This window comes from Orcinus orca, chromosome X (assembly GCF_937001465.1).
Source record: "Orcinus orca chromosome X, mOrcOrc1.1, whole genome shotgun sequence".
Taxonomy (NCBI): Eukaryota; Metazoa; Chordata; class Mammalia; order Artiodactyla; family Delphinidae; genus Orcinus; species Orcinus orca.
Window position 1 is genome coordinate 131,961,958 of NC_064580.1, and position 22,591 is coordinate 131,984,548.

Consider the following 22,591-nt stretch of genomic DNA (forward strand, 5'->3'; position numbering starts at 1 on the left):
CTTCAATTAAAAAACAAAAAAAAATTTAGGAGCTATTTAATAAAAATGGTTAAGGGCTTCCCGGGTGGCACAGTGGTTAAGAATCTGCCTGCCAGTGCAAGGGACACAGGTTCGAGCCCTGGTCCAGGAAGATCCCACATGCCGCGGAGCAACTAAGCCCGTGTGCCACAACTACTGAGCCTGTGCTCTAGAGCCACGACCCACAACTACTAGGTCCACGTGCCACAACTACTGAAGCCTGTGCGCCTAGAGCCCGTGAGCCACAACTACTGAGCCCACGTGCCACAACTACTGAGCCCGTGAGCCACAACTATTGAAGCCCACGTGCCTAGAGCCCATGCTCTGCAACAAGAGAAGCCACCGCAGTGAGAAGCCCACGCACCACAACGAAGAGTAGCTCCCGCTCACTGCAACTAGAGAAAGCCTGTGCACAGCAACGAAGACCCAACGCTGCCAAAAATTTAAAATAATAATAAAAATAAATAAATACATAAATTTAATTTTTAAAATGGTTAAAATTTAAACAAAAAGATCCTTGACTAAAAATTGCAATGATTCAGATTTAGGCTTGACAGAACTGATGTTTCCAAAAGTGGTATGGGATTTCCAGGCATTAGTGAGGTCTCTGTGACTTTCAACATGATGATCATATAACTTTCTGGCTTTAAGATACTGTCGTGCATAGCATATGTCACAGCTAACTGATGTTCTTTGTAGTGGTTGCTACACGAGTGACAGACTCCTCTGGAAACAGCTACAACACACACTTAGAATCTCACAGTCACATAATCAACCATTTTACTAAATACAAGCATATTTTCATTCACATACAGCTAAAGAAAACATCTTTTTCACATTTCATTACAGTGCACAACAAAGTGAAGAAAAGTATACAGTACATTTTATTCTGGAATATGAGACAATCTAATCCAACATGCAGTTGTGGTCTTTGTTACAAGTTAGTTTATCTTGTCTTCACCTATGTAATAAAATAGCTTCTAAAGCTTTATCCTTAATATTGTGTTAACACCTGATCTTTTCACACATTTTCTAAAACCCAGTTATTGCAGTGACAACAGCACTGAATTCTACTAAAAGGATTTTTAAAGTTCGAGAACTTGTTTAAGCAATTAAGCTCAGCCACTTCTGCTGGATCTATGCTGAGAGTTTTTAAACCTGCCTCAAAAATGAAAGGAATGGGAAAAGTATACATATGATGTATTTAAGTCAAGAAAACGGTAGAGTTTTGTTTGTACCTTTTTTTTTGAACTGACAGAATACAGTCAACTCTCATCTATCCACTGGATCATCTTGCTTTCAGAATCTTCTAAACATAATTAAGTATAGTAGTTGATGAAACTTTGTGTTAACCCAATTTACTATCTTTTGTTTGTCTTCTACAACCACAAAGCTGGGAACTTAATTACTCCACCCAAGCCAGGTCATGCTAAACGAAGGAAGAGATGATGATTGGGTCACTTGGGGTTGATGCTGCACGTAGGTCCAAGGTGGTTTGTTTCCATGATTTTCATGATTTGACTTCTTTATTCCGGCTGAAGTAAATCCCCCAAATTTCAGATTTGGTTACATCCATCCTGAAGTTCAGTACCATATTTCAAAGCAATTTACCATCCTCAGGCTTTCCTATCACAATGGATATGAGAAAGGCGAGTCTAATCAGAATTATTTTCTTACTGTGAGAAGTATGGCTTTTGCCTAGCTGAACTGGCTACAATTCAAAAACATCATTTAAAGCATCACGTCTCTGCAAGAAGATAATGGAACCTCAAGTCAACCATTCCAAGTTTCTGATGCAGTTAGCTGTCTGTTCACCTGAGAACTGAGAGCTGACTTTCTAGGGTAGACAGGAACCCAGGGTAGGCATAAGGCAAACAAGTGGCCAAGGTCATTGTGAGGTGAGTATTTTATCCCCATCCCACTCCCCATTGCTGTATTTGGTTCCTTTCAATAATACATCCACTGTGTTTTAGTGATAAGAACATTTACAGCCCGAACAGTTCTAACGTGTTTTCACTGTGCAGTTATTCACTTGTGTAAAATCCTCTTGTCAATAATACCTGAATGGGCTTTACCTTCGACTCATGCCCGGGTTCCCTCAGGATTATAGCTGAGTTGTAATCAATAAGGAAACATATCCTAACATGTAGAGAATATTTATTTACAGTCATGTCTCTTCCAAAGCAAACAATAACAGTTTATTCATCTGACAGCAGGATGATGCAGTGAAACAAGAACCAGGGGTCAAGTGACTCTCCTGCCCCTCAGTTAATTTTTTCGTAAACTGGGGAAGAAACCCTAACGGCTTGTTACGATGATCAAATAAGTAAGTCAACGAACTGTAACGTGTCTGTAAGGCTTACAGCACCTCCTGTTGAGCAGGTGTTTACCTTCAGATTGCAGTCGCCGATGCAGTGAGCCCCAGGCGTGGTCAGAGGGGAAAGAGGGCATTGGAGTTACAGTATTTCTCTCTTCTACTTACACGATAATTTGCGTGGGACAATTTCTTACACACAGCTGGTTATTCTTTCACATGTTTTCAAGTGTGACAGTAACAGTGTGTAAATAGCCTCCCTTTTTCACATTCACACCATTTTCACTAGAACTCCAGGCCTTGAAAGGGTCTTAGTAAAAGGCTGGTCCACACCCCTCATTTTACAGATGAGCTGTTTAGAAGCTAATTGGTACCTTTTAACCAAACCCAGCACATATGTTTAGTGCAGGATATTCTCACTGATTAAGCGGATCTCATACTCTTTTTTAGGTTGGCTAATTGTTCCCAATGTGATACTTTTCTCCCCTTTACGTATTTCTTTATGATCGTGACCTATGAATGAGCTGAAATACCAAGAAATAGTTGTCCTGACTGTGGGTGTACTTTTCTGGGGCCTAGCTCCCCAGACCTCAGCTCCTTGACATGCGGTCCACAAAGGGCACACAGAGCAGCCACTGCCCAGCATGGACCACAAAAAAGTGCCAGTCCCAGCACCCAGGCTCCCCCACCCACCCACCCGCCCGCCCGCCCGCCCATCACCTGTCCAAGGGCCCCTTGGGGAGGAGGCTCACTTGGGATCCAATATGGAGGTTAAGTTCTCTTCAGTCACACGATGATTCTATTCATTTTGATCACTTTTAAGTTCAGGTGGGAGAGCATGTTTTGGAGATAAAAGGGCTGACTAGCACAAACATCTTCTCTCTGATTTGACAACCTCTTCTGAAGAGTGAACCACGTTTGGTACAAATCCACTCTTCACCCCTTCCCAGCCCTCCTGGATGGTAATATCCCCCCTTTTAACCAGCTCGTATATGTCTCTTGTCAGGTCTGTGAAGGCTTTCTCCACATTAATGGCATCTCGGGCTGACGTTTCAATGTACTTCATGCCGTATGCAGCAGCCAGTTTCTCTGCCTCGTGGCGAGTCACTTGCCTCTGTGTATCCAGGTCACACTTGTGACCCACGAGAACAAATACAATTTGGTAGGGCTGAACGTGTACTTTGGTCTCTTCTAACCACTCATGGACATTCTGGAAGGACCTGCGGTTGGTAATGTCAAATAAGAGCAGACCACCTACTGAGTTCCTGTAGTAGGCACGAGTGATGGATCTGCAACACAAGAAAGAAGCAAAGAATGAAGGCCACGCCCAAACTCCCGCACTTCAACGAACTCAGTGTATTCTGTTGTCTCTGGTTAGTGACACAGTCCTTTGGTGAAAATTGTTTTCTTTTTTAGACAAAGCAATACAAATGTCATTCCATAATAATAATGATATATGAATTCTCAATTGAACAAAACTTTGAGATGGAATCTTCTAGAAACGAACGCTCATGGACATACAGGCATTTTCCCTCGATTTAGGCAAGAGCCACAGTTAACTCTCCACGCCCACATCTGAATAGCAGAATGAGACTTCCTCTTCTGTTCAGTGGGATGCTTAAGTAACAGGTTATCATGAGGCAAATGAAATAATGGATGTTAAAGTATTCTGTGACCTGGAGAACTCATTACAAATTATAGTAGTTGGAAAAGGATTTTCTAAAAAATAAGAGTGAATTTACGATAGCTGACAGAAAATGCTTATAAGTATATAGGTATATTACAATATACTCCATTTTTTCCCATTTATCATTACCACGTTTGTCTATTATTATATTTTTATTTTAATCTAACAGGGGTCCTCAATCTCTTCCAGGCCATGTGGGAATAGGAAAAAGAGGGATGGTCTGCAAAGGCCTTGAGCCAAGTGTCTGCTGGCCCCACTTCCTGACACATTTTGAAGAGACTCACTCGGGAGCCACAAGCTGGGAAAAACTGCCCAAATAGCCAAAGCTTCCCCTTAAAATAATATGATTTATTTAAAGCATTGTAGAATGCTTTAGAATGCTTCTAAAACCTATTATCCATTTTCTTTACTTCTTAAGCAGAAGAAACCGCATGCATTTTCGCTTCTTGATTTGAGGAGCTTCATTTTCAATATGCATTATGGTACTTCTCTCAGAGCATATTAGACATTGTAGAACTACTTGCTGGTACAATCACTTGCTTTAGACTACTGTGCTTTTGTTTTTTTTACTACTGTGCTTTTTGATCTATGTTTATTTTTAGTTTTTCTGTCTCCTTGGATGAAGATAAACAATGAGGGACTCAATAGCTTAAGGCTTAGGACAAATGGCCCAGTGGTAACAAAATAAACAATTTCCAGGGAATTAAAGCCCAAGCTAGAGGATGGTAAGGACAAAGCTTACAAATTGAGTTTGCCTCCAGAAGCAGGCAAATCAGCCATAAGGACTGAAAGCATTTCTAATTCCCTTATGTTTGAAGATTCATGGAGAATGGTAGGTGTACCAGAAAATTCAACGTGAACAAAGATCGTGATTCGTGAACGGCTTGGTTCAAGAAATCAATAGGCAAGCTGTAGTCAAAACTCTAAAATACCTTATTACATTAATGTTTTGTGACTATTTAGAAAGTAGCAAAGCCCTTTCTTTATAAATACAACACAAGGCTACATAAAAATTAAAACCTCACATACATCAAAAAATGTTCTTAAAGAAAGTTAAAAGACAAATGAAAAACTGGGAAAATAGTTTACAATATCCATGACAGAAAAGGATAAATGTTCCTAATATATAAAGAGCTGTTAGAAATCACTATCACCCAATAAATAATAATCAGTGGATAGGAAAAGGATGTTCATACAGAACGAAATTCCAATAAGCATAAAAGATACCTTTCTTCTATTATAATATGAGAAATGCAATCACAAGTTCAAAGTGAACCTGAACAAGGATATTTGAAATTGTCTCTTCTCCCCACCCCTCTTCAACCACCTAAGCAGCATCTTCTATGCCTGATTAGTGTTCGATAGCTAAATGAAGAAACGATCCTAAACATGAGCTATTGAGCCCTCTTGATCTAGTTCCTGCTGCTCGGCATGACTGTAGCTCAAAGTTTTCTGTGTACACTGCTCTCTCTCACTTCTGTCTTCATACACGCTGCTTCCTTGCCCTGGGCTTTTCCTGTTTTGCTTGGGTATCACACTCATCAGGCCTCATCTTCTCCACTTAGCCTTCCCTCATCTGTGTTCATACATATAATTACAAACGATACATACTACAAGGGCCACCAAAGGGTTGTAAGAGAAAATTAAACCTGTTCATTGAGTACTCAATATGTGCTAAGCGTTCTGGTAGGCAGTGGGCATACAAATATGAACACGGCACTTTTTTGTGTAATTGCTGGTCTATTTTGCCCCCAGTATGCTAGCACAGACATTCTAAGAGGGAAATGCCTATGTCTGTTTTGTTTACATGGCATCCCCTTGCAGGAGTTTCCTCAGGCTGTTTTCCCAGAAACAGTGCAGTGTCTGGCATATAGTGGCTGATCATTCAATGTCTGCTGGTTGCAAGAAGGCATCAATCATCAGTGTCTATTTCATATATATATATATATATATATATATATATATTTCTATATAGTATCTATGTTTATATCTATATCTAGCTATCTTTCTCTCTATCTCTACATCATCTATCTATATCTGTCAGTTACATTAGGATGACCTGGGAACATTTTCGAAATGTAGTATAGGGACTGAAATTGATGAATTACAGTGATCAACTCCCTCTAGTTTATTAGCCACCAAGGGGCAGGTTGGTGCAGTTGTGGTGCGAGCAGTATGTATCATTGGCTGGCCTTCCCAGCCAGGGTGCATCTTTCCCTGCACTGAACTCCCAGCTACCTGAAGGTGGGCTTGAGCAGAAACTCTCAGACCCTCGCTACCTTCCCTAAGGGCGGCGACCAGGACCAGGAAGTCCTCTTTCCCCAGGGACGGTGCAAGCCCCAAAGACCCTCCCACTGCTCGCGGGCCCGGGCTGCGCTCCCACCTGAACCTCTCTTGACCCGCGGTATCCCAGATCTGGAGCTTGATGCGTTTTCCTGGCTCGATCTCCACCAGACGGGAGAAAAAATCCACCCCCACCGTGGGGTCCGAAACCTGGGCAAAGCGGCCCTCGGTGAAGCGGCGGATCAGACAGGACTTGCCCACCGTGGAATCCCCGATGACAATGAGCCGGAACTGGTACAGCCAGATGGCCTCCATGGCCGGGGCTCGGCAGGTCTCCTTGGCCCAGGCCGTGGGCGGCGAGATGGGGGCGCCCGGCCGAGACCTCAGAGAGCGCGACTCGGTCCTGATCTAGATCGGCCACGAGCGCATCGTTGGCCTGGCAGCCTGAGGCGAGGTAGGCCCAGGCGCAGGGAGAGAGGAGGGATGGATGCTGCGCTCGCAGAGGTGATGAAATGGCAGCAGCATCAGCACCACGCACTCTGACTCATCACTGACTACAGGGTTACTGTAATCCTCCACGTAGCGGCGACGCCCAGGACCGCACTGTCTGTAAGAGGAGCGCACACAGAAATGGCCGGGAAAACAGCTCGTTCCCTTCCTTTCTAATTCCTCTTCTTAATTAAAAATTTTCTCTATCTCTCAAATTGCAAAAGTAACACCTCTTCATTAAAACTAACGAAACAATACAAAAATATACAAAAAGGGAGTCTATAATTATCTGCCCCCTACTTCCCCAAGATATTAAGTTTGTTATATATTCTTCCACGTGTATTTCTATGAAAATATATATACATATACATATTTATTGCTGTCTGATTTTACAAAAATTTGATCGAACTGGACCATTACTCTGACACTTGCTTTTTGCAATTAATAAAGAATCATTGGCATCTCTCCATTTCCAACTATTTTCCTTTTGCCATAACAATGCTGCAATATTCTCTTAAGTATAGTCACACGTACATTATTTCTATGAAATAGAGTCTTAATAAGAAAGACCAGGAAGTCAAAGAGTATGAATATTTTAAATGTTATATATATGGGCATTATACTTTGCAAACATACTGAGCAATTTAAATTCTAGTCAGCAAGGTGTGAAAAGACCATTTTTTGGCATTACTTCAAGCATCATATATGATATTCTTTCTTAAATCTTGCCAATCTGATGTCATTAAAAATAAATGGAATCATAGAATATGTAGACTTTTGTAACTGGCTTCTTTCACTTACCATGATGTTTTAGAGTTCATCCACATTGTAACATGTATCAGGACTTCATTCCTTTATATAACTGAATACTGTTCCATTGGGTGACATAACACATTTTGTTTATCCATTTATCTGTTGATGGACATTTGGGTTGTTTCCGTCTTTTGGCTATTATGAATAATGCTGCTATGAACATTCATGTACAAGTTTTTGTTTGTACAAGTTTTGTTTGAACAAGTTTTTGTTTGTGTTCAAACTCTTTTGGGTTTAAACCTAGGAGTAGAATTCCTGTGACCTATGGTAACTATATGTTACATCCTTTGAAGAAATTCCAGACTGTTTCCCACAGTGGCTGCACCATTTTACATTCCTACCAGCAGTGTATGAGGGTTCTGATTTCTCCATATCTTTTCCAACACTTGTTATTTTCTGACTTTTTGATTCTAGACATCCTAGTGGGTATGAAGTGGTATCTCATTGTGGTTTTGATTTGCATTTCCCTGATGACTAATGACAATGTGCATATTTTCACATTCTTATTGGCCATTTGCATATTTTCCTTGGAGAAAGGTAGGCTCAGATCCTTTGCCTTTTTTTTTTTTTTGGCCGCTGAGCAGCTTTTGGGATCTTAGTTCCCCGACCAGGGATTGATTGAACCTGGGCCCCTGGCAGTGAGAGCTCGGAGTTCTAACCACTGGATCACCAGGGAATTCCCCCTTTGTCCATTTAAAAACTGGATTATTTGTCCTTTTATTATTGAGTTGTAAGAGTTCTTTACATATTGTAGGTGCAAGTCTCTTATCAGTTATGTGACTTGTAAATATTTCCTCCCATTCTGTGTGTCCTTTTTGAACTTTCTTAAGGGTGTCCTTTGAAGTGGAAAGTTTTAAATTTTGATGAAGTAAAGATTGTCTGTTTTTGCTTTTGTTGCTTGTGCTTCTGGTGCTATGTCTAAGAATACTTTGCCAAATTCAAGTTCATGAAGATTTACTCCTAAACATTCTTCTAAGAGTTTTGTAGTTTTAGCTCATACATTTAGGTCTGTGATTCATTTTATGTTAATTTTTATATATGCTGTGAGGTAGGGGTCCAGCTGCCTTCTTTTGCATGTGGATATCTACTTGTTCAAGCACCATTTGTTGGAGAGACTATTCTCTTCCCATTAAAAAATATTTATTTATTTATCTTATTTTTGGCTGTGTCGGGTCTTAGTTGTGGCACTCGGGATCTTCGTTGCGGCCTGCAGGCTCCTCCTTGCTGCACGCAGGCTTCTCTCTAGTTGTGACCCATGTGCTCAGTAGTTGCGGTGGGCGGGCTTAGTTGCCCCGTGGCATGTGGGATCTTAGTTCCCTGACCAGGGATCGAACCTGCATCCCCTGCATTGGAAGGCGGATTCTTAACAACGGGACCACCAGGGAAGTCCCTCTTTCCCCATTGAATGATTTTGGCACCCTTGTTGAAAATCAGTTGACCACAGACTGGTTTAATTCTGGACTCAATTTTATTCCATTGGTCTATGTCTAGTTTTCTGCCAGTACCACATTTTCTTGACTGTTGTAGCTTTGTAGTAAGTTTAGAAATCGGGAAGCATGAGTCCTCCCACTGTGCTCTCTTTTTCCAAGATTGTTTTTGGCTACTTGGGGCCCCTTTCAATTTCATATGAATTTTAAGATCTGCTTGTTAATTTCTGCATATAAGGCAGCTATGATATTGATTGAGATTTCATTAAATCTGTAGATCAATGTGGGGAATACTGCCATCTGAACAAAATTAAGTCTTCAAATCCTTGAACATAGAATATCTTTCCATATATTTAGGTCTTTTAAAATTTCTTTCAACAATGCTTTGTAGTTTTCAGTTTACAAGTCTTACACTTCTTTAGCTAAGTTACTCCTAAGTACTTTATTATTTTTGATGCTATTTTGAGTGAATTGTTTTCTTAATTTCATCTTCAGATTGTTCATTGCAAGTGTATAAAAATATAATTGATTTTATATTTTTCAACTTTCTTCTTTTTGGCCGCACCATGCAGCTTTGCAGGGTCTTAGTTCCCCAACCAGGGATCAAACCCGGGCCCTGGAAGTGAAAGTGCTGAGTTCTAACCACTGGACCGCCAGGGAATTCCCAATTTTTTTAGTGTATTCTTTATGGTTTGGTCAAATGGTTTTTCTGCATCTTCGAGATGATCATGTGATTTGTTTTTATTCTATTTGGTATAATGTATTACATTAATTGATTTTTGGATATTGAGTTAACCTTGCATTCCTGGTATAAATCCTACTTGATCATGGTGTATAATTTTAAAAATATGTTTTTGGATTTGATTTCTAGTATTTTTGAGGATATTTTCATTCATATGCATGACACTTATTGGTCTATAGTTTTCTTTTATTGCAATGTCCTCTTCTGGTTTTAGTATCAGGGTAATGTTGGCCTCATAAAATGAGCTGAGAAGCATTCCTTCCTTTTCTGCTTTTTGGAAGAGTTTGTGAAGAACTGGTATTAATTCTTCTTTAAATGTCTGCCAGAATTTAGCAGTGAAGCCATCTGGGTCTGGGCTTTTCTCTGTGGGTAGTGTTTTGATTACTAATTCACTTCCTTCACTTGTTATAGCTCTATTCAAATTGTCTATTTCTTCTTGAGTCAGTTTCAGTAGTTTGTATCTTGGTAGAAATGTCTCCATTTCATCTAAGTTATCCAATTTGTTGGCATACAATTGTTCACAGTATTCCTTATAAAGGAATACTATGTATTCCTTTTAAATTTTGTAAGGTCAGTAGTAATGTCCCTTCTTTCATTTATGATTCTAGTGATTTGAGTCTTCTCTCTTTTTCTTCTTGGTCAATCTAGCTAAAGATTTGTCAATTTTGTTTTCAAAGAACCAACTTTTGGTTTTGTTTATACTATTTTTTTATTTGCTCTCCATTTATCTCTGCTCTCATCTTAAGTATTTCATTCCTTCTGTGTGATTTAGTTTGTTCATCTTTTTCCAGTTCCTTAAGGTGTAAAGTTAGGTTATCAATTTGATATCTTCCTTTTCTCTAAATATAGGCATTTACGTTGAGCACTGCTTTATCTGCATCCCATAAGTTTTGATATTGGTATCTTCATTTTCATTTATCTCAAATTATTTTATGATTTCTCCTTTGACCCATTTGTTACTTAGGAGTGTTTTGTTTAATTTCTATATATTTGTGAGTTTTCCACATTTTTCCTGCTGTTTACTTGTAATTTTATTTCTTGTGGTCAGAGAGCATTCTTTGTATCATTTGTACCTTTTTAAAATTCTTAAGGTTTGCTTTATGGCATAGTATATAGTCTATTTCGGAGAATGCTCCATGTGCACTTGAGAAAAATGTATATTCTGCTTTTGGGTGGAGTGTTCTCTATATATGTATTAGGTCTAATTGGTTTTTAGTGTGGTCCAAGTCTCCTATTTTCTTGTTGATCTTCTGTATAGTTGTCCTATCCATTAACGAAAGTGTAGTATAAAGTCTTCAACTGTTATTGTACAACTATTTCTCACTTCAATTCTATCAGTTTTTGCCCTGTATATTTTGGATTTCTGTTTTTCAATGCATATATATTTGTAATAAGAATGAATTGACCCTTTTATCATTATGAAATGTTCTTCTTTGTCTCCAGTAACTTTTCTTGTTTTGAAGTCTATTTTGTCTGGTATTAGTATAGCCACTTCAGCTTTCTTGTGGTTGCTGTTTGCATAATATATTTCCATATTTTTACTTTCAATCAATTTGTATTGTGGAATATTAAGTATGTCTCCTGTAGACAGCATATAGTTTATCATGTTATTTTATCCAATCTCAGAATCTCTGCTTTTTTCCTGGATTGGTATTATTGTTATCATTGCTATAGTTGATTTACATCTGCCATTTTCTTTCTTTCCTTTTTATATAACTTATGGGGTTTTTTGTTCCTCTATTTCTTCTTTATTACCGTTTTTTTGCATTAAGTGAATATTTTATAATGCAGCATTTGAAGTTCTTAAATGATTTTTTAAGATATATTTTTGAGGGGTTTTTTTGGTGGTTGCTCTAGGGTTTACCAAATATTTCTTAATTTATCAGAATCACCTTCAGATGTATACTACCTTATTCCATATATATATATATTCTATATAATATATAGAAACATTACTCCTATAGAGCTCCATTCCCTTTTCTCCCTTTTAATATTACTATTATACCTATTATGTCCATTAATATTACAAATCCAACAATACATTGTTATAATTATTGCTTTGCCATCTGTAGTCATTTCCTTAGCCCAATATAGCTTGACTCCCAGTCACTTCTTTTGCACCGCTTTTGGCAAGTATATTACATTTTATGTTATAGGCCCAACAGCACACCATATACATATTATTTTATACATTAAAAAAAGTCAGTTCAAAAAAAAGGAGAAAAATATACATTTATGAAGTCTTTTATAATTACATAAACACTTTACTGGTGCTGTTTTTTTGTGTGTGTCTGTGTGTGTGTGTTTGTTTGAATTGCCATCTGCAGTCGCTTTCAGCTTGAAGAACTTCCTTCAGTATTTCTTGTAAGGCAGGTCTGCAACAAATTCAGTCACTGCTTGTTTGTTTATCTTGTAATGTCTTTATCTCCTTTCCTTTTTTGAAAGATTTGCTGAATATAGGATTCTTGGTTTATGGTTTTTCTTTATCACTTTGAATATGTTATCCCAATGCATTTTCTTCTTTTACCATTTTTGTTCTTTATTTTATTGAGGTATAGTTGATGTACAGTATTATATAAGTTCCAGGTGTACAACACAGTGATTCACAATTTTTAAAGATTATATTCTATTTATAGTTATCATAAAATTTTGGCTATATTCCCTGTGTTGTATAATATATCCTTGTAGCTTACTTATTTTATACATAGTAGTTTGTACCTCTTAATCCCCTACTCCTATCTTGCCCCTCCCCTGCATTATTTCTTTTGAGAAGTTGACTGTTAATCTTTTTAAAAATTAATTAATTAATTTTATTATTTTTTGGCTGCTTTGGGTCTTCGTTGCTGTGCACGGGCTTTCTCTAGTTGCGGCGAGCGGGGCCTACTCTTTGTTGTGGTGCGTGGGCTTCTCATTGCGTTGGCTTCTCTTGTGGCATGCGGGCCCTAGAGCTCGTGGGCTTTAGTAGTTGTGGCTTGCAGGCTCTAGAGCGCAGGCTCAGTAGTTGTGGCACATGGGCTTAGTAGCTCTGCGGCATGTGGGATCTTCCCGGACCAGGGATCGAGCCCATGTCCCCTGCATTGGCAGGCAGATTCTTAACCACTGCACCACCAGGGAAGTCCTTGACTGTTAATCTTATTGGTGTTCCCCTTTAAGTGATGAGTCATTTTTTTTCTTGTTACATTCAAGATTTTCTCTTTGACTTTAATCATTTCTTTGATTTTCAGAATTTTTACTATGATGTATCTATTTGTGAATCTCATTATCTTTACCCTACTAGAAGTTCATCGAGTTTCTTGGGATGTGTGGGTTATTGTTTTTCAATAAATTTAGGACGTTTTCTGATATTTTTTGGACATTTTTTTCTACTCTTCTCTCTCTTCTGGTATTCTCATTACGCCTATATCGGTGCACTTGATGGTGTCCCACATTTCTCTGAGACTCTGTTCATTTTTCTTCATTCTTTTTCTGTCTCATTTTCAGCTTGCAATACTCTCTATTGAACTGTCTTCAAATTTGCTAATTCTTTCTTCTGCTAGTTGAAATCTGTTGAACCCCTCTAGTGAATTATTTATTTCAGTTATTGTACTTTTCAACTCCAGAATTTCCTTTTGGTTCTTTTTTCTATCTCTGTATTGATATTCTATATTTGATGTGACATTGCCATCGTATGGACCTTTACTTTTTTAACCATGCTTTCCTTTAGTTCTGTGAACATATTTGTAATGACTACTTTGAAGTCTTTTTCTGTTAAATCTGACAGCTACTTGCTATCACAGGCAGTTTCTGTTGCCTACTTCCCTGCCCCCAGTGTATGAATCATACTTTGTTTCTTTGCATGTCTCATAATTTATTTTGTTGGAAACTAGATATTTTAGACAATATATTGTAGTAAGTCTGACTGTTGGTCCACTCCCCACCCCAGGGTTTGTTATTGTTAATTCTTCTTCTTCTTCTTTAGTGACTAGCTGGACTATACTATTAGTGAAGTCTGTCCCCTTGCCCCCATGATGTTTTACCCTGGAATGACAGTGATTTTGGCAGGACTTTCTTTGCCTGACCACATCCAGCTGTTAAACTCCACAAATTGCCAGCTGATAATATATTGTTTTCATCAAAGCCTTGGGAGCATAAATTGGTCTTCAAACTAATTCAATCATCACATTGCAGCTTCTCTGAAGAATAGTTTCTGAGGTTCATGCTTGATATTTGTTCTGACCCCAGGAAGGTTCCTACCTGGCTGATAGTCTGTATTTTCATTGAATCCACAAGTTTCTACCCAGTGCCTTTCACTACAACCTCCACTGTTCTTGAGGGTGTCCTTAGGTTTGAACTTCTCCATGCTCTCTTGTAAATAAAATCAGTTCCTTTGGGAAGACATTAGGAGCTAGCTGTTTTATGGTCTGCTCCTCCCTTTGGGCAAAATCTCTGAGCCAGGGCTCTGGAACTGGGATTGGGGACAATGGCCAGCTTCTTTCTGAGTGACACTCCTGCTCTAGGAGTTGAACATTTGGAAGGGGGCATCAGCCTGAAGTGGAACCACCAACTCACAAGCCAGGGAGAGAGCAAGATGATCAGGACCCCAGTCTTCTCAACACACTGCACCCAATGTAGAGCCTCAGTCTGGTAAGTGGGGGCTGAGTGGAAGAGGAGAACTGCCACTTCTCAACCACACTTGCCTGGGACTCAGCCTCAGCAACACATAGTTGGGGTCAGGATGAGAAATGTTGATATACTGCTCCTCCCAGGAAGAAAGCCCTCTGGAGGGAAGAGAAAGCTACAGCAGTCTGGAGTGGAGCGATGAGTGGGGTCGGGGGGTGGGTGGGAAGGGAGGGAGTGGTCTTGGTTCAAATACTACAGATTTCTGCTTTATAAAATTTTTATAATTTTCCTGATAGGTGTTTCTCTGTTTGCTGTTTGCAGTAGACATTCATTTCACATATTCTAAAAGTTTAAAATCTCACTAAGAAATTTTAATGTATTACTCTTGAAAAATATACTGTGACTTGTTTATAGACTTTCATTTTTTTCCCTTGGCAACTACTGTGCCCAACTTCAAATATGTTCATCAGTACAGTCTTTTTTTCTTCACAATTTAAAAAAAACACGAATGTTTCAAAATTGCTATTCCCATATCCCTTCAAAAAGCAAGCCTGCTAAGAATGGTTCAAGATATTACTGATGTTCTGAGTTCTTTTCAGGTTGAGACTATATAGGCAAAGAATTGCATTAAAAAAATACTGGCATGAGTTTTTTTCTTTTTTCCTTGAAAGTGTTTGTGAATTATTTGAAGTATAGTTGAGTTCATCTTTTTGGTTTGTTTTACGATTATTGTTCTCCTATCATTGTTGATTTTACTTTATCTTTTTACTAGGTAGAACATTAACTTGATTACAAAAGTCAACACTATAAAAAATTTCTTTTCACCCCTTGTAGCTAACCAATTTTATTTGCTTCTTGTTTACCTTTCTGTGTTTCTTCTATAGAGATAAGCATATATATGTGTGTGTGTATATATATAGATACACACACACACACATATATACATATATGGGACAAAGGATCAAAATCTTAATGGAAAAATGTGTAAAAGATATAAATGAATATATATTCATAAATTAGAAATATTAGCTATTAATTTGTAATATATGCTGTAAATATTTTTCCCAGTTTGTCTTTTTTGTTTTTTTAACCATGTAAAGGCTTTTCATAAAAAAAAATTTTATGAAGTCAAATTTACCAATTTTTAATTTTGCTGCATCTGATTTTAAGTCATAGTTAGAAAGTATTTCCCTTCACTAAGGCTAAAGAAAAATTTTGTAATATTTCCTTCTGATACTTGTACGGTATATTTTTAAATATTTAGACCCCTATATATCTAGTTTATTTTTGTGTATGGTGTGAGATATGGATCTTTTTTTCTCAACAGCTTTCCAGTTGTCCCAGAACCATTTATTGTTTTTTTTTTTTTTTTTTTTTGCGGTACGCGGGCCTCTCACTGCTGTGGCCTCTCCCGTTGCGGAGCACAGGCTCCGGACGCGCAGGCTCAGCGGCCATGGCTCATGGGGCCAGCCGCTCCGCGGCATGTGGGATCTTCCCGGACCGGGGAACGAACCCGTGTCCCCTGCATCGGCAGGTGGACTCTCAACCATTGCGCCACCAGGGAAGCCCCCCAGAACCATTTATTAAAATGTCCATCTTTTCTCTAGATACTTGAGATGCTATCTTTACCTTACACTAAATTTTCATATTTATCTGGCTCTATTTTAGGACATTTTATTCACTTCACAGGTCTGTTTGCTTATTCCTACGCCACTACCCCACTGTTTTACTTAAGGATGCTTTATTATATACTTTAATATCTTGTCAGTCTACTCTTCCCTCATAGTTTTTCCTTTTTAGTGTTTTCCTGGCTATTCTTTCTTGTTTGCTTTTTCATATGAACTTAGTATCAATATGTCTAGGTCCCTAAAAAAGCTTGTTGGAACTTTTACTGGAATTGCAATATACTTATAAGTTACTTTATGGAGAACTAACATGTTTATGGTGTTGAGTCATCCTAAACAAGAACAAGGGAGGCCTTTCTGTACGTTGAAGTTTTCATTTGTGTCTTTCAGGAGTGTTTAAGCTTTTTCTAGTACAGGTTTGAACATTTCTTGTTGTTTATTCCTAAATATTTCATCTTCCTTGCTGCTATTGTAAATGGTCATTTTCTCTACCATCACGTCCTCTAACTGGTTATTGTGTATATATATGAAGGCTACTGATTTCTGTTAGATTTATATCCTGTAACTTTACTGAATTCTGGGATTTTCTGGAGGTATTTTTAGTATTCACTCTCTAGGGGTTGCCAATTCTGTCAGGGTTGGCAATCTTCTGCAAAGAGGTAAGAAGTAAATATTTAAAACTTGATGGGCCAAGAGGAAAAATTGAGAATATCATGTAGGTATCTATACAAAAAGAGAATTTAAAAATTTCCACAAATTGATGAAATTCAAAATATAATAATAATGTTTTTGTAATACAGGTCTATTCATGTGAAGATTACAGTTATTTTGGGGGGACAACATTTTACTTAACTGTGGTTCAAAGTTAGTGTTCCCTACCATTAAAATCAATCCAAATGTTCATCTGTTAATGCTGATCTGTAATGAGATTCTATATACTTCATTTTTTAAATATACCTTTTAAAACAGATAGGTACTGTTAAACACTGACATCATGGAATAATTACATATATATATGGGGAGAGAGAGAGAGAGAGAGAGAGAGAGAGAGAGAGAGAAGGAAGGAAGGAGGAGAGAGAGAGAGAGAAAGAGAGAGATTGATTCTGTTGTTTTTGTTTCTCTGGAGAACTCTAATACTGCTTGTATACCAATACCAGGCTCTCTGGTAATCCCTCCCCCCACCTCCTCAAAGCAAGGAGTTTAGACCAGAGGTCTAAGGAGGCTTCTCCTTGCGCCCAAACCCAAATGCTGTCACCAGTCACGGCCCATAACTCCTAAGCATTCTTGTCATAAGGACAATAGGAAGGAGGCCAGAGCTGCAGCCCAGGCTGACAAGAGTGTACCAGCAAAAGCAAGAGCACAGGGGAGCACGCACCCTTACCACTGTGGCAACAAGCTGGACTAGGCTTTCAGGGCTCGGAAAGACCCTTCGGGCAGCCAAGTGAGAGCACAGGAAGGGTGGCTGAATCTGTCTCACATGGGCCTCCCCTACATTTCCTCAGCCACTGCTTCCACACTGCTGAGATAGAAGGAGAAAGGAATACCCTAAAAGCCCCATCCACTTTGGGACACTTAACTCATAGTGACGACACTCCACATATTCCCCTCCCCCCCAAATACGCAAAACCAAGATCTGTTCCCAAACTGTGTCCTTAAATCTCACCTCAAAAGATTAGTGCCGTCTACAACTTAAGCCCAAAGGATGCGTTTTCCCAAGCCGAATGAATGAGATTACATTCTGAAGAGTTCCTACCATCACTCTCAACACTAAAGGAAATAAAATTGAATTTGAGAAAACAGCTAAGTCGGTTTGCATGCAACGGTTGGACCAAAAAGCCTCGGAAATTTAGTGTTTAAAAATGGAACGCCATCCTGCTTTTGGGGAACAAGGGCACAGTCTGGCATACACACGATCACACGATACCAAAGCAGCATGCCGATTTTACATATTGGAGTTAACTAAGATTTGTAGAAGGATCTGCACTACAAATAAAAGCTGCCACGTGGATTACCCGTACCTCTCGAAATGGAGCCAGAAATGCAAACTCCAGTGCACGTCTGACACCTCTGCTCTGGAGCCCACCCCGCCCTCACCCTCACCCCCACCCCCACCCCGCTCTGCACCGAACACATTCGCACTGCAGCTGAGAAAGGAGCACATCGCAAATGATCTCTGTAGATTCACAGGCACACTGTCCATTTCGAATGAACGAATCCATCTTGGAGCTAAAAGGGAGCTATCTGCTTCTGCTTGCCGCCTCCTGCCAGGTAGATAAGCTATTCCCACTTTACAGATAAGGTAAATACGAACCACAAGCTAGGAGGGTCAGAATGGCTTTATCATGGACTGAGGGCTGTAGCGACAACAGCGTAGTACTGAATCCAATGATTCCCACGAACACGTACGGGGCGCATGAAACACAGGGGGAACTGGGCGATCATGCAGGCGGACATCGAAATACGCTAATCAGAGTCATCGTGAGAAAATCATGCAGCTTAAGTAGCGAGCCAGAGCTGTGCAAATTAACCCTCAGTCGGAAAGAAGGACGCGGGGGGAGGGGAGCCTTGCGGGGGAAGAGGGGTGGGTGGGGACAGTTGGGTGAAAACAGAAGAGGAAAGGGGGCGGAAGGGACTCTCATGGTTCTGTTGCAGTTTCTGGGGAAGAGAATGGGAGACTCTACTCCGATTCTACCATATGGTTTTTTTTCTGCCACTATTGTGGAAACAACGTAACTTGTAGTCAACCACATTCCTCTGGTGGCAACATGGGTAAGATACACTGCAAAGGCAGAAGCGCCGGGTCAACGCCTCTTGTGTCCCCGTAAACGCGCAGGCGGGTGCGTGAGGCTCGGGGACAGGCACAGAGTCGCTGGGAGGGACTCGTCAGATCCCCTGGCCCGACGGGGAGATGGTTTCCTGCAGAACGAGGTGCAGGAGGTGGTTCTGCTCGGCGCTCAACAGGGGCCACATCTCCACCTGCAGCGACTTGACGGCTTCCGTGTCCTTCTCGTGGGTGGCCATGACCAAGGACTGCAGCAGCAGGAAGAGCTCCTCGGGAAGCGGGCCGCTGCTGTCCTGCCCGTGGCCGTCGAAGGCCTCCCAGGAGTACTTCTCCAGGGTGTGCGCATGCTCCGGCAGGAGCTTGGCAGGCGGCGGCTGCAGGAGCAGCAGCAGCAGCACGCGGGACACCTCGCAGCGGACCAGCACGTCGGCGAAGGCGCCCAGCGCGGCGGGGGAGGGCGCGGCCGCGGCCGCGGCCCCCGCGCCGGACAGGAGCAGCGCGAGCGGTGGGGCGGAGGCCGCGCCGGCCCCGGGCTGCGGCGCCGGCGGCTTGGGCTGCGGCTGCGGCGGGGGCTGCGGCCCCGGCGGCGGCACCGGGTGGCTGCCGTACTCCCGCGCCAGGAGCTGCATGCGCGTGAAGAGCGCCAGGGCGCCGCTGTAGTCGCGCGCCAGCAGCTGGCAGGACGCGGCGTCGCCGAGCGCCTGCAAGGCGGCCAGGGGCAGCTGGGGCAGCTGCAGCTGCGCGGCGCGTTGGAAGTGGCCGGCGGCGGCGGCCGGCTGGCCCAGGTCGCGCAGGGCGGCCGCCAGCTCGAGGCAGAGCGCGGCGGCGGCAGCCGGCTGGCCTAGCTCCAGGTGCAGGCGCACGGCGGCGCCCAGGGCGGCGGCAGCGGCCTGCAGCGGCTCCCCGTAGGCGGCGGGGCAGGCCAAGCGCTGGCGCGCGTCGCGCTCCTGCCGCAGGAAGAGGCGCGCGGCCTCGGTCAGCGCCAGCGCCTCCCCGGGCCCGTGGAAGAGCGCCTGCTGGCAGCGGGCCACGGCCAGCTGGCACCAGGCCGCGTACGGCAGGCACTCCTGTGCGCGCAGCTCGCGACCCAGCTGGCCGAACTGCTCGCCGGCCTCCGCCACGTTAGGCTTCCGCAGGAACCGCTTCTTCAGCTTGTTGCACACCTGGCGGTAGCGCGCCAGGAAGTCCCCGGCCTCAGGCCCGGGGCCCGCACCGCCACCCAGGCCGGCCGCGGAAGCCGCCATGATCGCCTCTTAGGCACTTCCGGGCGCGCTGACGCAAGTGGGCGCACGTGCTGGGCGACGGCGGCGGGCTGAGACGTGCCCTGCGGCGGGCTCCGGCCCACCACGCGACCGCGCCGGCTCGGCCGCCCGGCGCTCTCGTCGCCCTGGTGATATGCAAAATAGCAAGCACGGAGGCCCGGCCGGGACAGGCCGCGGGTGGTGTATGCAAATCGGGGGCCCTGGGGCGGGGCGTGGCCCGCTGTCCGGGGTTCTGTGAGCGGACCAATGGTGCTGGGGCGGGGCCTGGCTGGGTGCCCCCTGTTGCTAGGTGACAGCTTTTTAAAACAAATTTATTTATTTAATTTATTTATTTTTGGCAGTGTTGGGTCTTTGTTGCTGTGCAGGGGCTTTCTCTAGTTTCGGCGAGTGGGGGCTACTCTTCCTTGCGATGCGCGGGCTTCTCATTGCGGTGGCTTCTCTTGTTGTGGATCATGGCTTCTAGGTGCGCGGGCTTCAGTAGTTGTGGCTCTCGGGCTCTAGAGCACAGGCTCAGTAGTTGTGGCGCACGGCCTTCCTTGCTCCGTGGCATGTGGGATCTTCCCAGACCAGGGCTCCAATCGGTAGGTGACAGCTTGTTTACGCAGGTTGCCAAGCAGGGCATCTCTTGGCATCTCTAGGGGAACACAACCAAAAACTCTTGACCCTGTGTGACCCTAATTCCGACTTTGCCTATGTGTTGATTGTGTCCTGCCCACCCCAATCCGGATCAAGCCTCAATCTTCCCGTCAAAGCCCCTGCCCCATGGGAGTCCATGCCAAGCGCTCTGTCCACCTACCCCTGCCTCCCGAACCCAGGGCGGTCGGTCACCTTGGCACCCTCACCCTATCACGACGCTGCCCTCACGTGCCATTTTTTTTTTCTTTGCGGTATGCGGGCCTCTCACTGTTGTGGCCTCTCCTGCTGCGGAGAACAGACTCCGGACGCGCAGGCTCAGCGGCCATGGCTCACAGGCCCAGCCATTCCGCGGCATGTGAGATCTTCCCGGACTGGGTCACGAACCCGTGTCCCCTGCATCTGCAGGCGGACTCTCAACCACTGCGCCACCAGGGAAGCCCAAAACGCCCCATTTTGACTATCTTTAAATGTACAGTTCAGGGCTATTAAGTATACTCACATTGTTATGCAAATTTTGGGGGGGGTTGAACTGATAATTTATTTTCAATCTTTCATTTTTTACTGATAACAGTGACTAGTGCTATAACATTTCCTCTGATCACTGCTTTAAATGCATCCCATAGATTCTGATATGTTTATATCATCTTTTGTTTTAGAAATGCTGTAATTTTAATTTGCATGTTTTCTTTCAACCAAGAGTTGTTTAACTAAAGGTCTTAAAAATAATTCCCAGGGACTTCCCTGGTGGTGCAGTGGTTAAGAATCCGCCTGCCAATGCAAGGGACACAGGTTCGAGCCCTGGTCTGGGAAGATCCCACATGCCACGGAGCAACCAAACCCGTGCGCCACAACTACTGAGCCTGCGCTCTAGAGCCTGCGAGCCACAACTACTGAGCCCGTGTGCCACACCTACTGAAGCCCGCATGCCTAGAGCCCATGCTCTGCAACAAGAGAAGCCACCGCAATGTGAAGCATGTGCACCACAACTAGAGAAAGTCTGTGCACAGCAATGAAGACCCAACGCAACCATAAATAAATAAATAAATAAATTTTTTAAAAGGTCCACATCAAAATAAATAAATAAATAAAATTCCCAGGCAGAAGGCCCTTTTAAAAATGTTTTAATACTTTCTAGTTTTATTTTATTGTGATCAGTGTTGTTTGCAATATTTGTACTTTATGAAATTATTGATCTTTGTGACCTAACATATAATCAATTTCTGTGATGTGGACACCTGAGAAGATGTATTCTTTAATACTAGTGTGCAATGCATAAGATCCACATTTTTATGTTGTCTAGGTCCTCTATGTTATTACTTAATTTTTGCCTACTTGAGCTGTCTTAGAGTGGTATATTCAAGTCTCCTATCTTTAGTGTGTTTTTATCTCTGATTCTATACATCTTCTATATTTTTTGCTTCATAAAACTAGTTACTGTGTTATATGATTCATATTGAATTGCAGATTTTAGTGTCAAAAAGCACCCTTGTTTGTCACATTCAGTGTTTGGCTTGAATTCTGCTTTGTCTGATATAAGAAACACTACCCCTCTCCCGATTTCTTATTGTTTCCATTTGCCTTGTAAGTCTTTATCCCTTCTTTTATTTTTGGCTTTTTTCAATCATTTTGCTCTCTGTGGTCTGTTGCCTGCAGCATATGATTGGTTCTTGCTTTGTGAGTCAAATTGAAAAGTTTCTTCTTTTAATGGATAAATTAAGCCCATTCACATTTATTGATCTAACTCACATGCTTGCCTCAATTTAGTTATATCTTAAAGATGGGCTTTCTCTGCTTACTTTTTAAATTTACTTATTTATTTTAGCATTCAAAGAGGTTTGTATTTTTTCTACAAGTACCTTTGTACTTATACCTTTTTGAAACTTTTTATTTTGAAGTAATTACAGAATCAAAAGA

The 22,591-nt window shown here is 42.1% G+C and overlaps 2 protein-coding genes across 2 annotated transcripts; both read right to left on the reverse strand.

Annotated features, from left to right (window-relative positions):
• Nucleotides 1-775: 775 nt before the first annotated feature.
• On the reverse strand, nucleotides 776-6,918 carry RAB39B (RAB39B, member RAS oncogene family). Its single transcript, XM_004285934.3, has 2 exons — nucleotides 6,403-6,918; nucleotides 776-3,621 (listed from the first exon to the last, which is right to left on the reverse strand). Exons 1-2 carry the CDS (start codon nucleotides 6,615-6,617, stop codon nucleotides 3,195-3,197), a joined length of 642 nt encoding a protein of 213 aa, XP_004285982.1. The 5' UTR covers nucleotides 6,618-6,918; the 3' UTR covers nucleotides 776-3,194.
• An 11,397-nt stretch (nucleotides 6,919-18,315) lies between these two features.
• Nucleotides 18,316-20,153, reverse strand: LOC101286596 (40-kDa huntingtin-associated protein). Its single transcript, XM_004285935.4, has one exon. It carries the CDS (start codon nucleotides 20,021-20,023, stop codon nucleotides 18,881-18,883), a length of 1,143 nt encoding a protein of 380 aa, XP_004285983.1. The 5' UTR covers nucleotides 20,024-20,153; the 3' UTR covers nucleotides 18,316-18,880.
• Nucleotides 20,154-22,591: the final 2,438 nt, after the last annotated feature.